The following is a 20,882-nucleotide window of genomic DNA, read 5'->3' as shown; positions in this document are numbered from 1 at the left end:
GCTCTCTATCTCCGTTGGGTCTTCATCCTCTGGATAACATAAATGCTCCAGCATTCTTCGCTTCTCTTGTATTTACTGCTGTAACAAGTGACAACGCAGCTCATCTTCTTGCAATTGTCTGAACTGATTCATGGCTTCAGTTTCGGCCCCTTCAACTCCTTTACCCTTTGATCTTATCTGCATTCGAGATGTTGATGGCTGCGCCACTTGAGGGGCCTGACGTGTGTGGCAGAACCGCCTGAATTAATCCGGCTTAAGTGCACTAACCATCACCATAAAGGTAATCCAGGCTAACACGCACTTAAAATGGAGTAAAACGACAGTCTGTCAGGTAACATCCCTATGCAACAACTGGAATTTCGATCCAAACAATGAATACATACCACCCACACAAAACTGAGCCCAGAGATTACAACAATCCAAAAATTTTACGTCACGGAGTTCAACAGGAATTATTATTACGAACCAAGTTCGAAAATATTCATAAACAAGTACTTTCAGAGTTCAACAGTGCAGTGGAAAATAAGCGAAAGTTCTAATGACGATACAAGATATCATGATGAAGCCCGTACATGATATCATTCAGCGTTATCATCGTTGGCTCAGGACGCATCCCATTCCATCGACCAACTAGGAGGAAGAGTACATGGCCAAGTCAAACTAGCAACTATGTCCTCAAAGGTCTCACCTGAAAATAAAGCCACAAGCAAGATTGACTATACTAATACTCAGCAAGGCTTACCCGACTAGTGGTATATACTTAGCCGACTCCTAGACATGCAAGGCTTTTGGCTGAGGGTTATTTTTGCCAAAAAAGTATCTAAGAGTGAGTCCCTGCTTCCAAGTTTTGGCATCAAGTTCTAGTTGATTAACCATTCTAGGTAAGCAAATATTCAAATCATGCATGGTGGAAATAATTAATTGAGCATCCAACCAGATTAATCATCATCATTGTTCCTCTTCTTAATCTATATGGTAAAAGGGTCAAGCAGCCTCAATGGCCGCGAAAAACGAATGATTTGAATCGAATTTCTTAACCTTACAAGGCAAACCTAAACACACGTCACATGGTTACTCCCAGAGTCACACGTGCAACTTTTCCCCTTTATTCCCATTTCATGGAATAGGGCCATCACCCTCGAGTATAGAGCCGTGCTCTGCACTGACCATGTGGCCGCATGGGAACGAAGTCAAGACAGTGGGGTGGTATGTTTCGCGCCCCGGTTCAATCAGGTACTTAAGCTTACTGATTACTATATTTTCAGCATCTGGTTAGTACGTTCAAAAACTTAACCACCACTACCACACACCGCGACCTTAGCATTTTCACTAAACAGACGACAATCATCAATAGGAATATCATAACGTAGCCCCATCCATCGATCTTATGATTCCAACATAAGTAAAACAAGCAACTCCTATATCTTGCGAGTGATAGGAAATCACTCGACTTTTACTGGAATCCTATTAGCATGGCAATCTAGCGACCGACACAGACTAGTGTTCATATCGTAGGTACCAAGGATCATGCATCTAGGATTTCAATCCACTCCTATAAACTTAATGCACAATACCATATATTAGTAAAAGTTGCATAAGTTTAAAAATAGGGATTATGCTCCAGAGCTTGCCTTCCTGAGCAAAGATAGCCTTAGGCTCTTCCGAACTTTGGTTTGAATCTTCAGCAACTTCAGTTCGATTAACTTGAGTTTCGCGCTTGCTCACTCTCGGACTCGGGCACCAGCTTGTATGTTCTGTTGGCGAGAGCGGTAGTGTCTACATGTAATGCATATGCATGAGTTATTTTGATGGTAAAGATTAAATAAATATTTCATTATAAAGTTGTAAAACATTTTATTTATATTTCCTTAGTCAGTCATTTATAGAGTATTAATTAACTTTACTTGCTTCATTAGGTGAGGGGTGTTTTCATAAGTTGTTAACATGCAGCTATTTTTCTTTCTTTGTACCCAACACAAGGCAACATGTGGCACTCTTTAAGTAAAGCTAGACATAGGTTCTGTTCTTGAATATTTTATGCAGAGCACATTTCTTAGTGGATAAATTACTATAAAATTTTCAGCTCTTTTTATGCAGTATATTAAACACAGAAAATAAAAAAATAGCTACTGCTGGAACCTGTACTCTTTTATGCAGGTCCAAATATGCAAGTACTAGTGCTCAAAATTTTAGAGTGTTTATTATCCTATATTTAATCTTCTATAAATTTATCATATTTTTGTGAGCAACGTACAGAGCATAGAAAATATAGTAACATAAATCTAGAATAATAAAGATTCATTTTTAATGATAGATCTACTTAGCTTCTGAACTCAAAACGTTTCTAGCATGGTTATCTACTCAAAGCACCAGAACTAGTTATTTTAATTTAATGTAGTTTTTCTTAACTAAAAACATATGAGCAAGTTAGACAGAAGTAACAAAGTTCCAAACTTTGTCCATGTATTTATGCATCAATGTTACTCTACTGTAAAAGTTTCAACCCTAACATATCAGTAGAACAGCATGAACAAATAACTCGCAAAATAGATCAAATAAGATCCAATAAGAACTACATTTAGAGACTTGTTCTGGCTTTGAGATTTTTACACAAGTCTTAACAAGGAGAGACTAGCTTACAGTCCAAAAATTATTCACAGTACTATCGTAGATCAAGAGATACATTTATGGGTTATTTAAAATAAGATTAATTTTAGATCAAGTCATAGTTTGTAACTGGTCATCCTTCCGTGCAAAACTTATAGGATTCATCAAGACAGTCACAACAAATTTTCGTTTGTATTTTTTTTATTTTTCTATGATTTTAGATAGATTTTACAATTGATATCCTCTTGAAAACAAAAGTTAACTCGAGTTCTCGCAGATAGGTCCCTGACACTAGCATAAAAGACCCTAAAAAGACTCAATCGTCACAATGTCATCCCTAGGCTTGGCTGCCATGTTTGGGGCTGAAATTTCGGCAAGGGAGCTCACTGGCGGCAAGGGGAAAGGGGTGGGAAAGTATGACGGGCTCACCTACCACCAGTTTGGTACAAGAGTTGGTGTCGGCGGTGGTCAGGAGCGGACTGCCACGGAGCAGCAACCCAAACTACGAGAAAATGACGCACAGTGGCACTCCAGCAAGGCAGGGCGGCGGGGGTCGGGCTGGCGAGCTGCCCTGGGCCAAGTGGGATGCTGCTCAGGGCTGGCTTGGGATGGTGGTGGCATGGAGGAGGGGCTCGGCGTGGGGGTTGCGAGCTGCAGCAGAGGAGACTGCCGGCAGTGCCCTGTTCTGCTCGGCTGGGAACCAAGGAAGAAGAAGAAGAGAGGGGGAAGAGGGAGGAGCTCGGGCCGGTGCTTTGTAGAGGGTTGTGGGGAGGCTCGGCAAAGTGGATGGGACGGCATGGTGCGGTGGGGCGGCGCCGGAATTGTTCATGGAGACCCAATAAGAATTAGGGGAAATAAAATATAAGTGAAGAAAGTTCTCATCATATTATAAGATCGGACAATAAAAGAAAAAAGTCCTTAATTCTGCATAATATTCTGAGCACGTGAAAAGTGAATAGCCTAAAGATAAAAAAAATAAAGTCTATCATTTTCTAACAGCAGTTGTTATGGCCCCTTTGGCATTTTTGGTCCATTGTTGTATCCGATTCAATAATTGATACATATTTATTCTCCTCTAAACAAATGGAACTTATCCTTCGATGTGGAGAAGCACCACGACAGCCCCAAAAACAACGCCGATGACCCAAAATGAAACACAAGAGACCTTCGGAAAGAAATCAATCCATTCAAACTAGATTAAAAGTCCCATCAGTTAGTTACTGGAGTATTTATAGGGGACTGTTCACTTATCCCCTTCGTTATTATACCTTTTTGCCCCTCAACTACTATATTCCTCAAATATTCCGAGGGTATACTGTAATTTCCACTATAATCCTACTATACAACTCAGCGTGCCCTCCGACGTTGGCCTTCGGTCCTGGCGCTGCAGTTCGGTGTCAGTGAGTTGCCCGACCCCGACTTCTCTAGTAAGCTTTGTCATCTCCACCTTTCGGGCAACATTCGGCAAGATTCCTTCGGCGTGCCTCCAAAGCCCCTTGTCCTTCGGCCGCCTGCCTGACTGAAAGTCGATAGTAGCCCTCGGTCTTTCTGGCCTTCATTGAGATCTGAAGGTGGCATCCCCAACACCTTCATAAGAACAAGACTTCATACATGTCTTATGAAATCTCTCGAAATGTCAGTTTCTCTGGTCTTATAGACGCAACAATCGTTGAGATATTGAAAAACTAACTCAGAGTAGCTTCGTTGTCTTGTTGGCTTTCTGTAGTTTGTTCTTCACCTTCTTTTGTATATATTTGCTTCTTTGGTCTCAAAGCTCGTGCTGCTTTGATACTATACTTTTAGACCGGTAAAACTATTATGTTATTTGCGCAGCAAGAGTGACAATCATTATTGTTTTGCCATGTTACTATGATAATAACAAGTTTTGCATGCTCTCTGTCCTTTATCTTTAATCTTTTTACCATCCATAGCAACACATTGGTATTGACCTAGTAAAAGATAGAATAGGAAACCTCTTGATACGATCTTCTCTAGTCTTACCTTAAGTGACGAGGGAGGAAATGGGAAGCCTATGTGCATATATATGTAGGCCACCTATTTTGGTGCTATCTTGAAGACCATACATAAGCCTAAATAATTGTAGAATAATAACCCTAGGGTTAGTTTAACTACACATAACAAAAAATACTCTAGCTGATACTGTTCTATGTAGGTTGTAAATGGTACGGATAATACCCGTCCGTATTTGAATTCGGATTCATTTAGAGGGATTAATATCCGTCCGTATTTGAGTTATTCAGTATCCAACACCTATCCAAATCCGAATACGGATTTTTATAATGTTGATGTCTATTTATATCTTATCCGATACATTTGATAATATTCGTACCCGATCCAAATCCAAGAAGGAAAATAACTATCTGAATTCATATTTATATGTATCCGATCGTATTCAATTCATTTACATCCCTAGTTCTATGCACCAAACACCGGATCCGCACCTCGAAATCATTTTCAGGGGCGGGCGCATTACCAACTCCTAAAAATGGTATTTCTAACTGCGAGAACTAGTGGCGGGTACCGCACCCACCCTAAAAATATGTTTTTACCCACCCCTAAAAACCCTTTTTTAGTAGTGATAAAAAATACTGGTCATTTGTGTTTCCTTCTTGTGTCATACCCTATAGAAACGAGGTGTGCGTATAGGACCTCGTTCCAAGCGTCAGGCAAGCCCGGTAGGCACCAGTGGCTGCAGTCCTCAGGTGCGTCCGGAGGCGTTCCCGGCTCCCGGTGCCGAGAGGGATGGCCGTCCGGCCTGAGCTCCGTCATGTGAGTGATGTTCAAGAACCATGCCTTCCTTCCGTGGGTCCTGATACCTTCTGTCGTCTTCGCGATCATCGCGTTGATCCATGAGTACTCTTCACCGAAGTAGTCCGTCGTAGTGGCGGTCGTCAGTGGATCCTGCTGGCCAGCGCATGAGCCACCTGTGTTCCAGGTGCCATTGCTGCCATTTCCAGGTACATGGACAACCTCGGTTAGTGTAACATGAATTTATTGATTTTGAATGAAGAATTTGAACTTGATCGGTTACTTGCCTATAGTGCGAAGGAGAATAACTTCTGAAGAAGAAATAGCTCTTGGAAAATTGTGCACTCCTCAACTCCCAATCTTTCACCGTTTCTAGGGACAACCGAAATGCTTCCTTGATGTCCATGCTCTTGTTCAAGCGGTTGCCAACCATGAAATAGTTCCCTCTGCTTATTGGTCATGGAAATATTCAACTAGCCGTGTTCATAGTAAAGCTGCAAATTTCAGCGCCCAAATTGTAAAAGCCATGGCTTACGCTTTGGCAGTCTTGTGCACGTTCCACCAGTGGCCGGTGTTGAGCAGGAGCACGTCGGCGCCGGCCCATCGATTGGCGTGCCGAGGCAGCACGTCGAGGCGAATTGCTCCCCTCACGGTGCCGCCGTCATCGCTCGTCACGTTCGTGGGGAGGCGGTCAACCATCACGACCATCGGCGCGCGGTAGTACTCGACGGAGAGGTTGTAGTCGGCGAAAACCATGGAGAGGTAACCCTTGTGCCGGCTGATCGGCTTCCCGGACTGCTCGTACACTCTGGACGCGCCGGCCGGCGAGGCGCCGGCGAGCATGCACACCATGGACTCCCACTGGTTCCGGCCGATGGAGTCCCCGGCGAACACGATCCGGCCGTTCCGGCTCCTCTCCAGCATCTCCGTCGCGTTGAACCTGAACAAACTCCGACGTAACCGTTCCGATCAAGTACCTGCAAGATGCAGGGATGCCACGAGGACAAAGAACGTCTACCTACTTAGGGAGGCGGCAGCGGTGAGGCCGCCAGCGCCAGTACCGGAAGGAGTCATCCCTGCGCCCATTCCGCATGCACTGGAAGCCGGGGTCGAGGAACGGGCAGTCCTCCGTGTACGCCGTCACGCCGGCGTCGTCGTCCCTCACCCATCGCCCGTCCGAATAGTCACATTCGCTGCCACCGTTGTCGTGCTCCATGCCGCTCCCGCTGCTGATCGGAGGCAGCCAAGGCTGGAAGAACGACCCTGGCGGCGGCGACCCGCGTGGTGGAAGGATGGCGACGAGGCAGAGCGCGAGGAGGAAGAGGAGGAAAAGGGAGGAGACGAATACGTGTCTTGCGTGCATGGGTTGATCTAGAGGTGAGCTTCGCGTGGAATGGTCGATCAAGCATGCGGTGGCGATAACAAAAGGGCAAAAGATGTGAGCTATTTTTGGATCGTGTTGGACCGTATCAAAAGCGGAACCATCTCATGCATGTGTTGCTATTAAAAAAATAATCATGAAGTGGAAAATACATGGAAGTGGATTGTAGACCGAAAATGCGTTACCGAATATACGTTCTGCAAGTGGTCTATCGTCACCGTTTATTCCGCTCTCTAGATCTGTGCCATCCACTCTCATCAGCATATCCCCCTTGTATTTCATTTATTTTTGAGCGTATAGATTCATATGGGCCCATTCTGCATCAGCTCCCTTCCCAAATTTTACATCTTTCTCTTGCGCCGGCCCATCCACCCCTCTCTCTTCTCCAACGCCAACGCCGTTCCCTCCAATTCTTCTCTTATTTTGCGCCGACATTCATTCCTTCCCCACCTTCCATATCTCCATCTTCTCCGACGCCAATCCACCTCTCTCTCTCTTCTGCGGCTCTCTCTTCTCCGGAGCCGTTCCCTCCAACTCGATGCATCCATCCATCCACCCACCCACCCACCTATCAGTCTGCCATGTCCGCGCGAGCCGCGAGGGGTGCGCCCAGGGATGCTGCGCCACAAGGAGAACAACCTGGCGGACGCGCAGGCCGGCAAGTGCCAGCGCACCGCCACCGGAGCCGGGAGGCAGCCGCACAGCCGCCGCGGCGCTGCCCCTGCCGCCGCCTGAGGAGGAGCACGTGGTCTTCGCGGGCAGGGAGGACGTCGAGGCCCTTCTCAACCAGAAGATGAAGGGCAAGAACAAGATGGACTACAAGGTGACTTACATCCCATCCGCCTTCTTATTCTCTCTCTCTCACTCACTCTCTCTCTCATCCCTGTGCTCGCTCATGTGCATTTGTGCAAATTACAAATGTATATTTGTGCTATGTATAAGCTTTCTCCATGGCACGACGAAACTTCCACCTAAACGGCTAAACCAGCTGCTACAACCTTTGCAACGTTTGCTGCCTTTGTTAGCTGACTTCTGATTTTTACCATTTTATGACTGCCCACCCTTGATAATTTGTTTTTCTGTATGCTGATACCCTGTTTTGTCCCCATTGCTCCACGCTGTGCAGGGAAAGAGCGAGCAGATGATGGAATACATCAAGAAGCTGTGGGCCTGCATAAAATGGTTGCTTGAGAGACAAGATGCAAACCTCATTGAAATTGGGAACACTAGTGCCTGGCTTGAGGCTGAAGGGAAAGAACACTCCGAGACAGGTAACTATTTCAAGTTGACACATCATGGATAGTTCCTTTTTCTTTATATGTTTTACTGACTGAGATTTTATTGCATCATCTAGTGGCTGAGTTGAAGAATTCTATTGATGAAGCGAGATCAATAAATGAGGAGCTTCAGAAACAGTAGACATCTCTACAAGAGACTCTGAAGAAGGTCAAGGCCGAGAAAATGGTTGGTGGCTTGTGCTTGTGGCTTAATGTTATTTTACTACTGCTGTGACATTCTGTACTCAAGAGTTTTATTAAAATGCAGGATGCTCTAAGGGCTCTAGAAGAGGAAAAGGATGCAAGGACGTCCATTGAATCATTGAAGAATGAGCTTTTGGAAGATCTCAAAAGAAACAAGTTGGAGGGAAAATGCCTTAACGACCAGGTATAAGCTAAAATTTTTTATGAATGCAACAGGGAATATTTTTAGCCTTCCAATCTCTGATTTGGATGTGCATCTTGTTCTTTTTTTTTTGATAGGATGTGCATCTTGTTCTTAGTATACCCTACAGAGGGCCAGATGTAGTTCATGCTGAATCATGTGCTCCTGTTCCCTAGATTGACAAGATTAAGTCGCTAGTTCTCCTTAGCAGCCCCAATGATACCTTGACCATGGAATATATAGAGCACCTTTTGACTAAGGAGTACATTGGTGGCATGAGCATTGTGGAGGAGAACACATTCAGGATAACTGTTGTTTTGTTTTCCAATGATTATTATGTTGGCTCACTGTGTTCAGAACCCAAGATACCATTTCCAATTATTAGAAATCTGGTTGAGCCAGGATGCGCTGGTTCTGAACCAATTATATTGCATGGGTGCAGCCTGCTACTCCTGGTCAGTGAGACTATCAGTGTGATTCCAGAAGTGCTTCAATATTTATAACTTTTTTTTAAGCATGGATTGTCTTAAGAAAGTTGCTCCTACTCCAATTTTGTCTTCACAACAATAATGTGGTCTGTACAGAAAAATTTGTGTATCTATTATTTATATATATACATCTTGCAGGTCATTTACCTTGAAAACATGGATTTTGGTCATTTGAACCGCAGGCATCTCTCAGTAATTCGTGCTGCTTGCTTTTACACTTAATATTTAGTTCAACTTTCAGAGGCTGACAAGTGGCTCATCCTTCTTCTTGGTCAAATCTATATGGATGTTCCAAGGTAGAATGTGATATCTCTTGTTCAAAAAATTTAACAACACCTATCCCGATCGATGCAATATCTGTTGTTCTTTCTTATGCTCAAACTGATTTTGGATTATATATGTGTAACTCCGCCATGCGTCCCCTGTGTGCTACAGCAGGGGTAGGAGAATGAAAGAGGCCTCTGCCACTAGCCGTAACCAGGTTTGTATTGGAAATATTTAGTTCATCTCATAATCATTGTGCACTTATTTTATTTCACATTAAGAATAACATTTCCAATAAATACCTAGGAGTGGTTCTGTGCCAGTAAACTTGTTTTGAAACGTACTGATGTGTCATTCGCTATTGTTTGTGCTTTGCTTTTTTTTTTCTTTAGATTAAGATGCTTCAGGACACAAATAAAAGGCTTCAAGAATATAACACAAACTACTTGTTTGTTATTGATCCATCTTCTGGTAATGCTGATGAGAAATCTGTGATGTCGTTGCATTGTGGTACAATAAAGCTCGTGCTTGAAGTGCTGAAGTCTACTCTGAACACTTTGTTCGACGGCTGGGATTTATCTATCGATGTATTGATGCCAACGCAGAGGCATTTTGATATGCACACGCCTATGCAACGCGTGTAGCAAGTTGTGTGGCCCGATCTTCTCGTAGGGTCCGCGAACTTGATAACTTGTCGTTGCGTGACCTGGTGAAGAGGCAGTGCACCGCGAGACAATCACCCTTCCACGTGCAGACGAACAGCCCACGCAATCACGCCGTATAGACGTGAAGGCACAAACTAGGTGAACCGCAGTTCGGCGTTCTACAACTCTCTCAGGAATCGAAAGAACAAGTGTGGTAAGCCTCTCAAGACTCACGCATAAACAAAACTCCACGAGTTTGTGTATTCTGAATTTAGTCAATCAAAAAAATATATGTTTATCCTTTCATTGTCTAGTATAAGATATATATATATATATATAGAAATAGGGGCGTTCAGCTTTGAGTGAATGGCAGCATGCGCATGCACTGGTGGATTTCGTGGCTGGTTCGCGCGTCTTTTCAGCTCCTGGCAGCGGTTACTAAAATGAGCATAACTCTTTATTGGGAAGTCCAAATAATGAGCCATTTGATGGGTTGGAAAGTAGACTTGAAGACGCTTCCATCCACATATAGAACACGTCTAACTCTTTGTATTCCATCCGCGGTGAAGCTTGGAATTCGTACCATGTGTCAGTCATCTAGTTTCTAGTTGCATTACCATGCAAAGGTGTTGAACTACCATTTTATTCATGCACACCATAGGCTTCTTGGTTGAGGCTTGAATCCATCTTCATCCCATGCTGGTTCGTGCACTCCATCATTCCTAAGAACATTGAAATAAGTACTCAAAAATATAGGTTCATTCAATGTAATTTGATTATTAAACATAAGGTTAGCGTTCACCTGAGAATGAATTTCCTTCTCCAATTATTTAGCTCTACTCCTTATAATTGGACCAGCTATATCAAGTGTAGAGATGAGTGAATGCTAGAAATGTCCTCATTACATTTCCTTTATTATGTTAACACTAGTGTCGACTTTATGCAAAGACATTGGCATTTTTAGTTCCCGTTAGTAATTGAACAATATTCTGATATCTTGTTGCCTATCTTACAGAGCGCATAACATCTTCCAAGTAATTTTTTTGTGAACTAACTAATATATAAGTAATGTTTTGTAACTTAGAACTTTAGATCAGTTTTCATCATGGGTCATTTCAACTTTTTATTTTGAAAGACCAGTTTTCATCTTTGGTCATTTCACCTTTTTATATTGAAAGTAAAAGGTAGGACCTCAACATCATAGAAGCAATCCAAACATAAGAGGTAAATGGAATATACCATCAACTAAATAATAGTAATAATGACCTCACGATACAATCCCAAATCCCAATATCCAGTTTCAAGATAACACTGAAGCTTTCAATGTTTAAAGCTGCAAGCAAAAGATACAACACAACAGCCTAAGATGAAACTTAAGTCATTTAGGATGGTGCCTTAATTCTCAACAATTCCGAATCCCTCATGCCAGCACAAGACCCATAAGCTCCATAAGAGTTGCTGTTTCCTTCCATTTCCGAGCCACTGTGTACTGGTGCCTCACTCTCAGTAGTATAATAGTAGCCTTAAGAGTTGTGTGCAACTACGTGGGATATACCAGCCATCATTGTTGGATCGTAGTAGCTGAATCATAGCCTTGCATCCGGTCTTCTTAGTTTTGTACTTAGATCGTTCTTCCGAGCCCTACACAAATATTTTCAGTTTAGAACCTAATAATAATCTTTCTGAAAATAGATAAATATACTATTCTAGTCATCATAATATGATTACAAGAAACTGTAGAATTATATGCACAATACTATTCAGTTGGAACACAAAAAATTCAAAATGCTATCGTGAAAAAAAATTAGAGAGTAATAAACTTACAGAACAAAGACAACTCATGTCACGCATCGTATGGAACCCTTTCTTGTTTGTCACTCTTGTAGCCTTTTTAATACCAAAACCAACTTCCCAAGAGTACATATTGTAGAATTCATAACCTTCATTCTCTGAGTCAAAAGTTATACCAAGAATTGGCTCAAAAATATAATTTGTTGCTAAAGTCAGAAGATGGTAGTATAGTAGTATCAAGCCTGCAAGCATTACTAGTAATTTAATTGTTGGCTATACAAGATGAAGGCAAAGTGTACTACTAATATAATCATTATTACCAAACACAAAAGGCAAAGTGTATAATAAGAGCATTACTAGTAATTTAATTGTTGGCTATACAAGATGAAGGCAAAGTGTACTACTAATATAATCATTATTACCAAACACAAAAGGCAAAGTGTATAATAAGAAAAAGCTTAAAAAATGCATTCTAACCCAAACTCATTGAAGTTCTCGTTGAAGTCATTGTAATTCTAGTCATCAGAACCTCATACATAGATGAGTCTGAGCTAAAATATCCTTACTCGTCAATTTCTGCATAATGATGAGCTTGTTGTGTTTTCTCTTGCTCCACTGTTTGATAAGAAGGAAAAAGCCCAACAGACTCTTCATTGACATCCAAACTAATACACAGGGCATTAGTTACCTCCTCAAAGCAATTGCAATTGGTCCCATGCCTTTGGGCACCCTGCAGCTGAATTACCCAACACTAGTACATGTTTATAAATACATTAGAGCGGTAATGTAGAAACCAGAATGTATGGAAAATGAACAATATAGTAAGCTACTCAGAAGACAGAAACATTTCATAGATTGCTACATTCACAAACAATTTTCTCACAAAAAAATTCCTGCAGTGTTGCAAGCTGAAACGATACAATTGGTTATCGAACAACATACCTCTTCTTCCATGGTGTTGAATCAGCATTGCCTTCATTTAGCTTTGTCATAACATGCAAGAATGGATTCCCATTAAGGCATTCGCATTGTTCTGTTTCTCCTTCAGCTGGAATCTCTTTACCAGCCTCACTGCAGCATTGATTTCCTATAACAACTTGAGCTGCTTCAATGTAGCTACAGTTTGGCTGTACTTCAGGTGGTTCTGATCCCAATTCAAGCTCAGATGATTGTTCCTGAGAATCTGGGATTATTTCTTGATTAGCCAAAATATTTGTTGTTCCAGTTTCACTTGGAAACAAACACTTTGTCTGTGAACGGTTGCTAAATCCAGAAGATGGTACTATAGTATTATCAAGCCTGCAACCATTACTACTAAATTAATTGTTTGGTATACTTCATTAAACTTTCATAATTTCAATTCTACAAAAGAAAAAATGCAAATGGAACAAAAACAAAAATCTTAGCACAGGCATACTAACCCAAACACATTGAAGTTCTCGTTGAAGTCGTGTAATTATCATCATCAGAACCAACCTCATATATAGATGAGCCTGGGCTAACATAACCTGACTCGTCAATCTCTGCATAATTGGGAGCTTCCTTCTCTTGCTGAACTGATAGATAAGATGGAGACGGCTCTACAGACTCTTCATTGATATCCAAACTAACAAACGAGGCATTATTTGCAACCGGCCGCACTCTCCTTCTTCTAATGTAACAAAACTGACATTGTTTAATCTTGGATCGAATGATTTCAGTAACTGCTAGAAAGAACACACACTTCATGCTACAAAGTATTATTTGCGTGAAGGTTAACTGTTACAAAGATGACAAATTTTCATGAAATCATTGCATGCTATGATGTACCTGTTGGAGGTTCAAGCATCAAATGCCGAAGACTTTTAGAGCCTAAATCATTTGAGCTAGGAAGATCCACTATGAAAGTAAAAAATACAGACTACTATGAGAAACTGCTAATGTTAACAATATTACAAAAAGATACTTTGTATGCAAAGTTGCCATACCTGATGGAGAATCAAAATCTGTTGTTTGAAAGGAACCTAGCTCTTCAAAACCAGCATTTTTCCCATGTTAAAGATGCCAAAAAAAATTTGTTATAAAAAAAGAATATTAACATCTATGTGTAGAAGCGTTGCCATAAATCTTCATTGGAAAATACAAATAAAAAGATGAGAGAAAGAATACCTCCATTCTAGAAACTCGACTATCTGCATACGGTCAGGAACATTGAATCTAGGACTTTTGTCAGAGATTTCTTCTGGATAGGGATGTGCAGTACTACCATTCCCCATCCGGTTGGTCAGAGAGTAAGTTGATGGAAATGAAGGATCTTTAGCCTAAATGCCTGCGGAAAGGAAGTGATCTATCCTCCTCCTATGGAACTGCAAGTACAATAGGGAAAAATGCGCAGACTTGAAAATGCGAACGGCAAAACGACTTGAAAATGTGAACGGCAAAACTTAATGAACAAAAGAACAATGGATGGCGCCGAAGCAAAAATGGACCAGAAGGAAACGGATCTGGGCATAGATATAAGGGATTTACCGCTTTGAATCCAACATTCTTGTAACTAATCGACCCCTGTTAGGTCAATGCTGTTTCCTTGCCGTGGTTGAACCGCAGATCTGACCTCAACATTCAGGAGCTAATGGTGGATTCGAGCGGAAGCTTCGGCATGACTCTACAATGGACTCAGCCAAGGGGAAGAGAGGAGAAAGCTGACGGTGAACGAAGCCGGGGCAAAGGGACGAGAGGGAAAAGAGAGAGAAGGGGAGCCCACTGTATGTACACGGTATACATACCGTATTGTTTGGACACAGCTGGTGGAAACAATAAAAAAGAGAGCGCGCGGGAGCGGATGATCTGACCCGAAGCCGGATGAAGGGCTCAGATAGTAAATGCCCAGAACATGCATTCGGTAAAACCGTGTCGAATTCTGGACAAATTGAGTCTGGAAACCCCTGACTAAGTAAATGAAGAACGACATTGAGCATCTTTCTCATCAGGATAGACCCATTTCTCTCCTAACAAAGGACCCATTTATCAGAACTAAAGGGATACCAAAGTGTGGCGAAGGCCTCAAAACCACTCTTTAGAAAATAAATCTTTCCAAAGAGCCAAACTTTTTTCACTTAAACTCAACTTGCCAGGTCCACAGCAAACCCAGTGCTCCCCAAGCCTCCCCCTCCCCACCCCCTAATTTTGCTGCTAATTGATACAAACTGCCACTAATTTCCTATCATTTTGGAAAAAAATTAAAGGAGGTTATTGATTGTCTATGTTATGCATCCACACATCAAGGAAAGAAATTAAAGGAAGGAATGATTGCCTATGTTATACATCCTTTCATCAAGGAAAGGTATCTTTTAATTCTTAGTGGATTATATTATATTAGTAGACGTTAACCCTTCCATACAATACTCCAATACAGTTAGAAATTGCATTGACGGGCCAATCAATCGCATTCAATCTCTCATCCAATTAGGAAATATACTGTCCATTCATTGCAAAAGGAAGTATATGATGTGTTACTATGATTTTTGTAAGGAACTATATTGGCCGGTCATTGGCAGATCAATCTTCCACTCAACTCTATTAGGAAAGGTACTGACGGGCCAATAAAGGTAAAACCTAGAACAGGCCATGTGCACAAGCACAACGATGAGATGTGTGATGCAGCTGCAAAAATTAAATTGAAGTGAACATGCATGTAGTGCACCACATGCCTTTTACGTACGGCCCGCAAGCAGAAAAAACAGAAGGCTACAGAGAGTAGACTGATGGAACCAACCTGCTTGATGACGGGCGTCTGTCACTCCGTCTCCGTGTAGACAAGGGGAGTGGTGTGTCGACGGACGTGCCGACGGTCGCAGCACCGGCGCTATCACCACAAGGTTTGACAGAATTGCTGAGATGGCCAACGGTCATCAAGTATTCTTATCCTCTCGCGTATTGCGTTAGCTTTTGTTACTCGGTGAATGCTGGTCCGGAAATCATAACCTTTTGGGAATTTTTTTCTGTAACACTAAGTTACCGTCAGGAATTAGAGCTGATATACAATAACAAAGTGAACCCCTCAGGCATTTGTTGAGAACTCTCAGAAAAACTGCTAAATCTCGTTGCGTGTGTTGACACGAAGATGTGTCCTACACTGAACACGCATTGTGTGCCCTCAATGGCGAGAGCGATGCGCAAGGCACGCCATCGAAGGACTTGAATCCGAAGAACGCTGCGCCCGGAAGGGACCCGTCAGGGCATGGCGGCCAATGGAGTGCCCTAGGTTCCGCAGACCAGCTAGGGCGTCATAGATCACCGCTGAGACGAAGAACGAGCAGCAACTAGGGTTGGAAGAGTAATGGCAAAAGGAAAAAAGAGTACTTGTGTTCAATAGATTTGATTGTGGTTGATTCAATCGGCCTACAACCCTCAACTATATATGGGGCGGCATGGACTTGTCCAACAGGTAAGGGGCGCACCAAAGACTCCCAAACCAACAAAACACGGGCTAAGGAAAGCCTAAATCCGAGCATATTTCGAAAACTCATCGAAACCTGGAAATTCGGACACTGACTGACTCATTCGGTGATGGCAATAACCAATGACAAGATCAATCCGTGATCCTCGGCTCTGCTCAACTTCGGCTCAGATTCGGCTCTGGAATGACCGATTCATCCTCAGCTATGACCGATGCTTTTGATCGAATCAATCGGTGCTCATCGGCTCGGTTTGTTATGTAACATTCAGGTATTTAGAATTTTAAACAATAGATCTTAGTGTTAAGTGTGCATGTTTGATTTTGTTTATGTGTGTTCAAATTGAGGTGCAAAAGGAAAAAAGGTGTTTATGTAATTTTGAAAAATGTAGGCCCTTTAGTGCTAATTGGGTAAGAATGGGAGTTAGCATCAAAACCTAGGAAAAATATAACACTAGGTGTCAAATTTATATTACCATAGGAAAGAAAGTGCAATAGATATGTTAAATCCTAAGAAAAATAGGTCTTTATGTGAAAACAGGGACCTAGATGTAATTAATGTAAAAATATGGGTCCTTTTATGCAAAATTATTGAAGTATAAAAGTAATTCCTAAAGTTTACTTAGGGCCAAAATGTAAGAATACAAGTCATCATGACATTGCATGAAAACTTGCAAATGCGTCCAAAATTGCAGGAAATCTACTTCAGTAAGGACAAAAGTAATTCAAATACAACCTTTGTTCAAAATTTAACATGTAAAGCTATAAGCTTTGGTTTTTTGAACTTGAACCCTAAATTAATGTTGTAGGGTTTGAAAAACGCTACAACTTTTATTTTGGGCATTTCCTCATTAGACCTTTAGATTAGTGGAAAATTTTGCTTTACCGAGAGGTCCCTAGAATCTTTTAGTTTTGCACATAGGTCCTTCGGACCCCTCCCTCCTTTCTTCTTCCTCTAGCCCCCTCTGCGCCCCTGCTGCTCTCTGCCGCCGGTGCAGAGCACCTCGCCGCCGTCACTGTGCTGCCACCGCCGCTCCACCTCCTGCTTGGTCGACCTCCACGCGTCACCCTTGCCCTACCCGGCCCTGTTTCCCCCCCTGCTGCCCTCCTCCGCGCGCGCCACGACTGCCCGGAGCCCTGCTCGGCCGCCACCTCGCCGTCGCCGTGGAGAGCCCGCTGCAGAACCCCAGAACATTATCTCTCGCGCGCACGAGCACTACAAGAGCTCCTACATCCCGTTTCCCTAGTTTTTCTGCCAATTTCCGAACTCCAGCCTCGAGCTCCACTGCTGCCCCCTCTTCTTCCACTCCGGCGGCTCCTGCTCGTCGTGGGTAGCCACTGTCGACCGCCCATTACTCCCACCAACCCCCTAACCAGCTTCTCCAACGTGTGCCGGCGATCTCCACCGCCGTGGACAGCCCACCTCAGCCATCCCCGCACCACGGCAACCCCTCAGCCAGTTCACTTCTGATCCCGTGAAGCTTTGCGACCTCCCAATTGGTCCCTTTAAGCACCACACCGGCTCCCCGACGTGTGCCGGCGATCTCCACCCGCCGACGCTTTCTGCTCGCCGTGGGGCACCCCTCTCCGACCCTCCTCGACCCCAATTGCCTCTACCCCGAGCTTCTCCACACCGCCCTGGAGCTCCCCGACCACTTCCTCACCACCCCCGACCACCGAAGCACCGCCCCCACCGTTCACCTCCGCTGCCGGCTGCACCGCCCTCGTCGCGCCGCCGCTACAGGCCACCCCGACCCGATCCCGAGCGTCCACAGGTGCACAAGAGCCTTGTGAGGCTTCCCCACCCCTCCACCCTCGCCGCCGGCGATCGCCGTCGCCGAAACTGGCCGGTCAAACCCCTGCCTCCCCCTCTGACCACGGCCAGGGACCTCGGGCTGGAAGAATCAAAAGCCCGAGGGGCTGTTTGCAAAGCATGTGACTCAGATGAATAGTGCCATACAGGGACCCCTTTGTTATTTCTGCTGCAGATTTTGAAATTCAACAGCAATTCAAGGAAAAATTATAAAAATGCAAACTAAAATTTGTTGGATTCCTTATTATAAGCTCTACAACTTTCCTTATAGGTTGACTTTCAGTTTATGAGTGGTTTGTTCTCTAATTTAAATGCTAAGTTTAAGTAGTTGTAGGCTAAGAAAATGCATAGTAAATAGCAGAAAAATGGTAAAAATGTGAAACCAATTGTATTAGTTTTGCTTTGACATGTAGTACTTAGGAAAAATAATTAACCTACTATTTATATAATACTTTTGTAATGTATAGGTTTAAACTTGAATAAAGCTTATTTGATCTTGAATAATTAATATATGCAATTTTAGATGTTTAAAACTCATGAAAACATTTTGAAATATTGGACTTGAGTGATGTAACCTATATACAAAAAGCTAGGATAAAGTCTTGCATGTGTATATAGATCTAAATAATATCTAATGAGTTAGCTTTATTGTTAATTATCCTTGTAGCACAATTCCTATAGAAATAAAATCTTGATAAGTTTACAATAACTTGGATATAACTTAATCTATAATTGATAAAAATTTCAACCCAATGCTATAGTAGTATATTTGGACATGTTGCCTAATGAAGCTAACTAAGTTAATGTACACCCGATAAATGACTGCCCAGTAGAAAAGTAAATAATATGTGTAATAAGTAAATTATATTTTCGTTGAATTGCAACTTTATCGTGAAATAAAATAAAAGTATATGCATCCCTTAAATTATAACTTTGCATATCATATAGACTCGACTACTCTCACTCTCGCCGACGGGGACTACGAACTAATCCCGGAACAAGGATTGGAATTAGCTGAAGACCCCGGGAACGCCGTCGGAGATCTAACTGAAGCTCCGAACCAAAGTTCGGAAAACTTTGACGCTCCTGCCCCTAACCCCACTCAAGAAGGCAAGCCCCGGACATAACCCTTACTTTATTTACACTGCAATCTATATTTATTTATAACTATCTATGCATTAAGTTCTTAGGAATTGTATGAGAAACCTTAGTTGCATTTTCCTAGGAACCAATGTATTGAATATTAGCACTTGAGTTCGAATAGCGCTACGCTAATAGGATCGGTAGAAGTCGGGTGATTTCCTATCACTCGCGCGATATAGGAGTTGCAATGTTTACATTCCTGTAATCACTATAAGGATGACGGACGGGATTTATGTGAAGTATCATGGTTGAGATGATACCCCGTCTGTATTGGTGAATTTGATAAGGTCGCAGTGTGTGGCAGTGGTCGTTAAGCGTTTGAAAGTACTAGGCACATGCCGCGAAATATGGTAAGCGGTAAGCCTAGTAACCAATCGGCCCGAAGAGTGGACATACCTCCCACCACTCGTATTTGGTTTTTCCTGTTACTCATTTCGACATGTGGGAATACGTGTTGCAGGGCAACCAGGAGTACGGCCGTGTAGTCACTCTACACACGTACGTCCTGCACATTGGATGTGCGTATGGTCCTGCAGTCGCTTGTGGTGGCTCTGATCCATGAGTCGGAATGAAAGGCAAACAGTTGCTTCGGAACAATCGTTGGATGTTCCAAGCGTGTGAGTTAGGTTTACCCTTACAAGGCTGAAATTCGATTCAGGAATCGTCCGTTTCTCGCGGAAAATGAGACTGCTTGATCTCTTTGCCACATAGAGTAACAAGAGCAACTTTATGGTTATCAAAGATGATGTTTGGCTAAAGATTCTACCATGCTTGAATAGTTATAGGTGCTTATCTAGAATGATTAATCACATAGAACTTGAAAGCTAAAATTTGAAATTAAGGATCTACTCTTTGTTGCTTTTCAGCTGAAAACTCTACCCACAACCATTAAAGCCTTCATAAGTCTAGTTACATGGCTAAGTATACCATGAACGGGTAAGCCTTGCTGAGTATTAGAATACTCAGTCTTGCCTTGTGACTTTTTGTTCAGGTAATCCCCCTGACGACTCTGCTTTGCCTATGCCGTGGCCTTACCCTCTGCCCGATGGTTGGTCCGTGGAGTGGGACCCATCCCCGGCCAACACAGATCCTACCGAGTGATATCATGGCAGGGCTAGCATGATATCCGTACCGGCGACGTGTACAGTGTCCGTGTTTTAAACTCCGCTGCCATGACTTGGAACTTTAAACTGTTTGTAGTAATTTCCGTCAGTTGGGAACTGATGTTACCTTTAGACACTCATGTAATATACTTGCCTGTGATGTAAAATGTGATGGCAATTGTATCTCTGAACTCGCCTTCGTGCGAGGTACCTTGTTTGATCCTGCAATCGGTGGTTTATCGGGATGTTACCCGACAGGCCAAGGGATTATACCGTTTGAAGTACGTTGGAGCCCTCAAGAGTGGACTCGCGTACTTGAGCCGGTGTAATTCAGGTTGGTTCTGCCACATGTTATAGCTTAGTTTCAGCTTTGCAATGACTGATTCATCCTCTGCCATCACCGACCCTTTTGACCGATTCAATCTGTCATTTATAGCACTTCATATTGCATTGGCCGTAACTCCCTTATCCGAAGTCTGATTTGAGTTATCCACATGTCCATTTTGATCAGCTTGACGAGATCTATCCAATGGTGGTGTTCATTCTCCAAGTTGACCCCTAGAAGCAATAGAAAAGTGACTGACTTAATTGACCGACTAATTTGGTGCTTTCAGCGCATGTCACCTTCCGGTCATCAAAACTCTCTCATTTGGAATCTGATTTGAGCGATCCATATGTCCAATTCGATAATTTTGACAAGGGATATCTATTGGTCATCTCATTTCTGAATTTTGATTCCATCATCCATGCGGTTAAGGCTAATATTTATATCTTCATGCTCA

The 20,882-nt window shown here is 42.8% G+C and overlaps 2 protein-coding genes and 1 long non-coding RNA gene across 14 annotated transcripts; 1 reads left to right on the top strand and 2 right to left on the bottom strand.

Annotated features, from left to right (window-relative positions):
* Positions 1–5,907: 5,907 nt before the first annotated feature.
* On the bottom strand, positions 5,908–6,739 carry LOC112896181 (protein trichome birefringence-like 8). The gene is made up of 2 exons (XM_025964101.1): positions 6,399–6,739; positions 5,908–6,316 (listed from the first exon to the last, which is right to left on the bottom strand). Exons 1-2 carry the CDS (start codon positions 6,737–6,739, stop codon positions 5,908–5,910), a joined length of 750 nt encoding a protein of 249 aa, XP_025819886.1.
* Positions 6,740–7,213: 474 nt separating this feature from the next.
* On the top strand, positions 7,214–9,509 carry LOC112897978 (kinesin-like protein KIN-14N). Of its 4 annotated transcripts, XR_003229803.1 has the most exons (6): positions 7,214–7,580; positions 7,884–8,028; positions 8,112–8,221; positions 8,303–8,422; positions 9,046–9,203; positions 9,343–9,509. XR_003229803.1 is itself a non-coding variant. In XM_025966384.1 (4 exons), exons 1-3 carry the CDS (start codon positions 7,296–7,298, stop codon positions 8,174–8,176), a joined length of 495 nt encoding a protein of 164 aa, XP_025822169.1. In that variant the 5' UTR covers positions 7,214–7,295; the 3' UTR covers positions 8,177–8,221; positions 8,303–8,470. The 4 variants fall into 4 exon arrangements, 1 of the variants encoding a protein (XP_025822169.1); XR_003229801.1 differs by having other exon boundaries at positions 9,046–9,509; XR_003229802.1 differs by lacking the exons at positions 9,046–9,203; positions 9,343–9,509 and adding an exon at positions 8,518–8,862.
* A 1,524-nt stretch (positions 9,510–11,033) lies between these two features.
* Positions 11,034–14,359, bottom strand: LOC112897319. 9 transcript variants are annotated; one of them, XR_003229639.1, is made up of 9 exons: positions 14,115–14,359; positions 13,755–13,951; positions 13,574–13,615; positions 13,416–13,484; positions 13,028–13,309; positions 12,549–12,789; positions 12,084–12,357; positions 11,640–11,764; positions 11,034–11,456 (listed from the first exon to the last, which is right to left on the bottom strand). It is a non-coding gene; the product is annotated as an uncharacterized LOC112897319 (long non-coding RNA). The 9 variants fall into 9 exon arrangements; XR_003229643.1 differs by having other exon boundaries at positions 11,640–11,848; positions 12,549–12,905; positions 14,115–14,358; XR_003229644.1 differs by having other exon boundaries at positions 12,549–12,905; positions 13,028–13,335; positions 14,115–14,356.
* Between the last annotated feature and the right edge of the window lie 6,523 nt (positions 14,360–20,882).

This window comes from Panicum hallii, chromosome 6, assembly GCF_002211085.1.
Source record: "Panicum hallii strain FIL2 chromosome 6, PHallii_v3.1, whole genome shotgun sequence".
Classification (NCBI taxonomy): Eukaryota; Viridiplantae; Streptophyta; class Magnoliopsida; order Poales; family Poaceae; genus Panicum; species Panicum hallii.
This window is presented reverse-complemented; position numbering and strand designations above follow the sequence as displayed.

Excerpts from the sequence above, each read along its gene's own strand:
- LOC112897978 (XM_025966384.1), top strand. The coding sequence starts at position 7,296 with ATGCATCCATCCATCCACCCACCCACCCACCTATCAGTCTGCCATGTC. Across the intron at positions 7,581-7,883 it reads AGAACAAGATGGACTACAAG|GGAAAGAGCGAGCAGATGAT; the intron begins GTGACTTACATC and ends CACGCTGTGCAG. Across the intron at positions 8,029-8,111 it reads GAAAGAACACTCCGAGACAG|TGGCTGAGTTGAAGAATTCT; the intron begins GTAACTATTTCA and ends TGCATCATCTAG.
- LOC112896181 (XM_025964101.1), bottom strand. The coding sequence starts at position 6,739 with ATGCACGCAAGACACGTATTCGTCTCCTCCCTTTTCCTCCTCTTCCTC. Across the intron at positions 6,317-6,398 it reads CACCGCTGCCGCCTCCCTAA|GTTCAACGCGACGGAGATGC; the intron begins GTAGGTAGACGT and ends GAGTTTGTTCAG.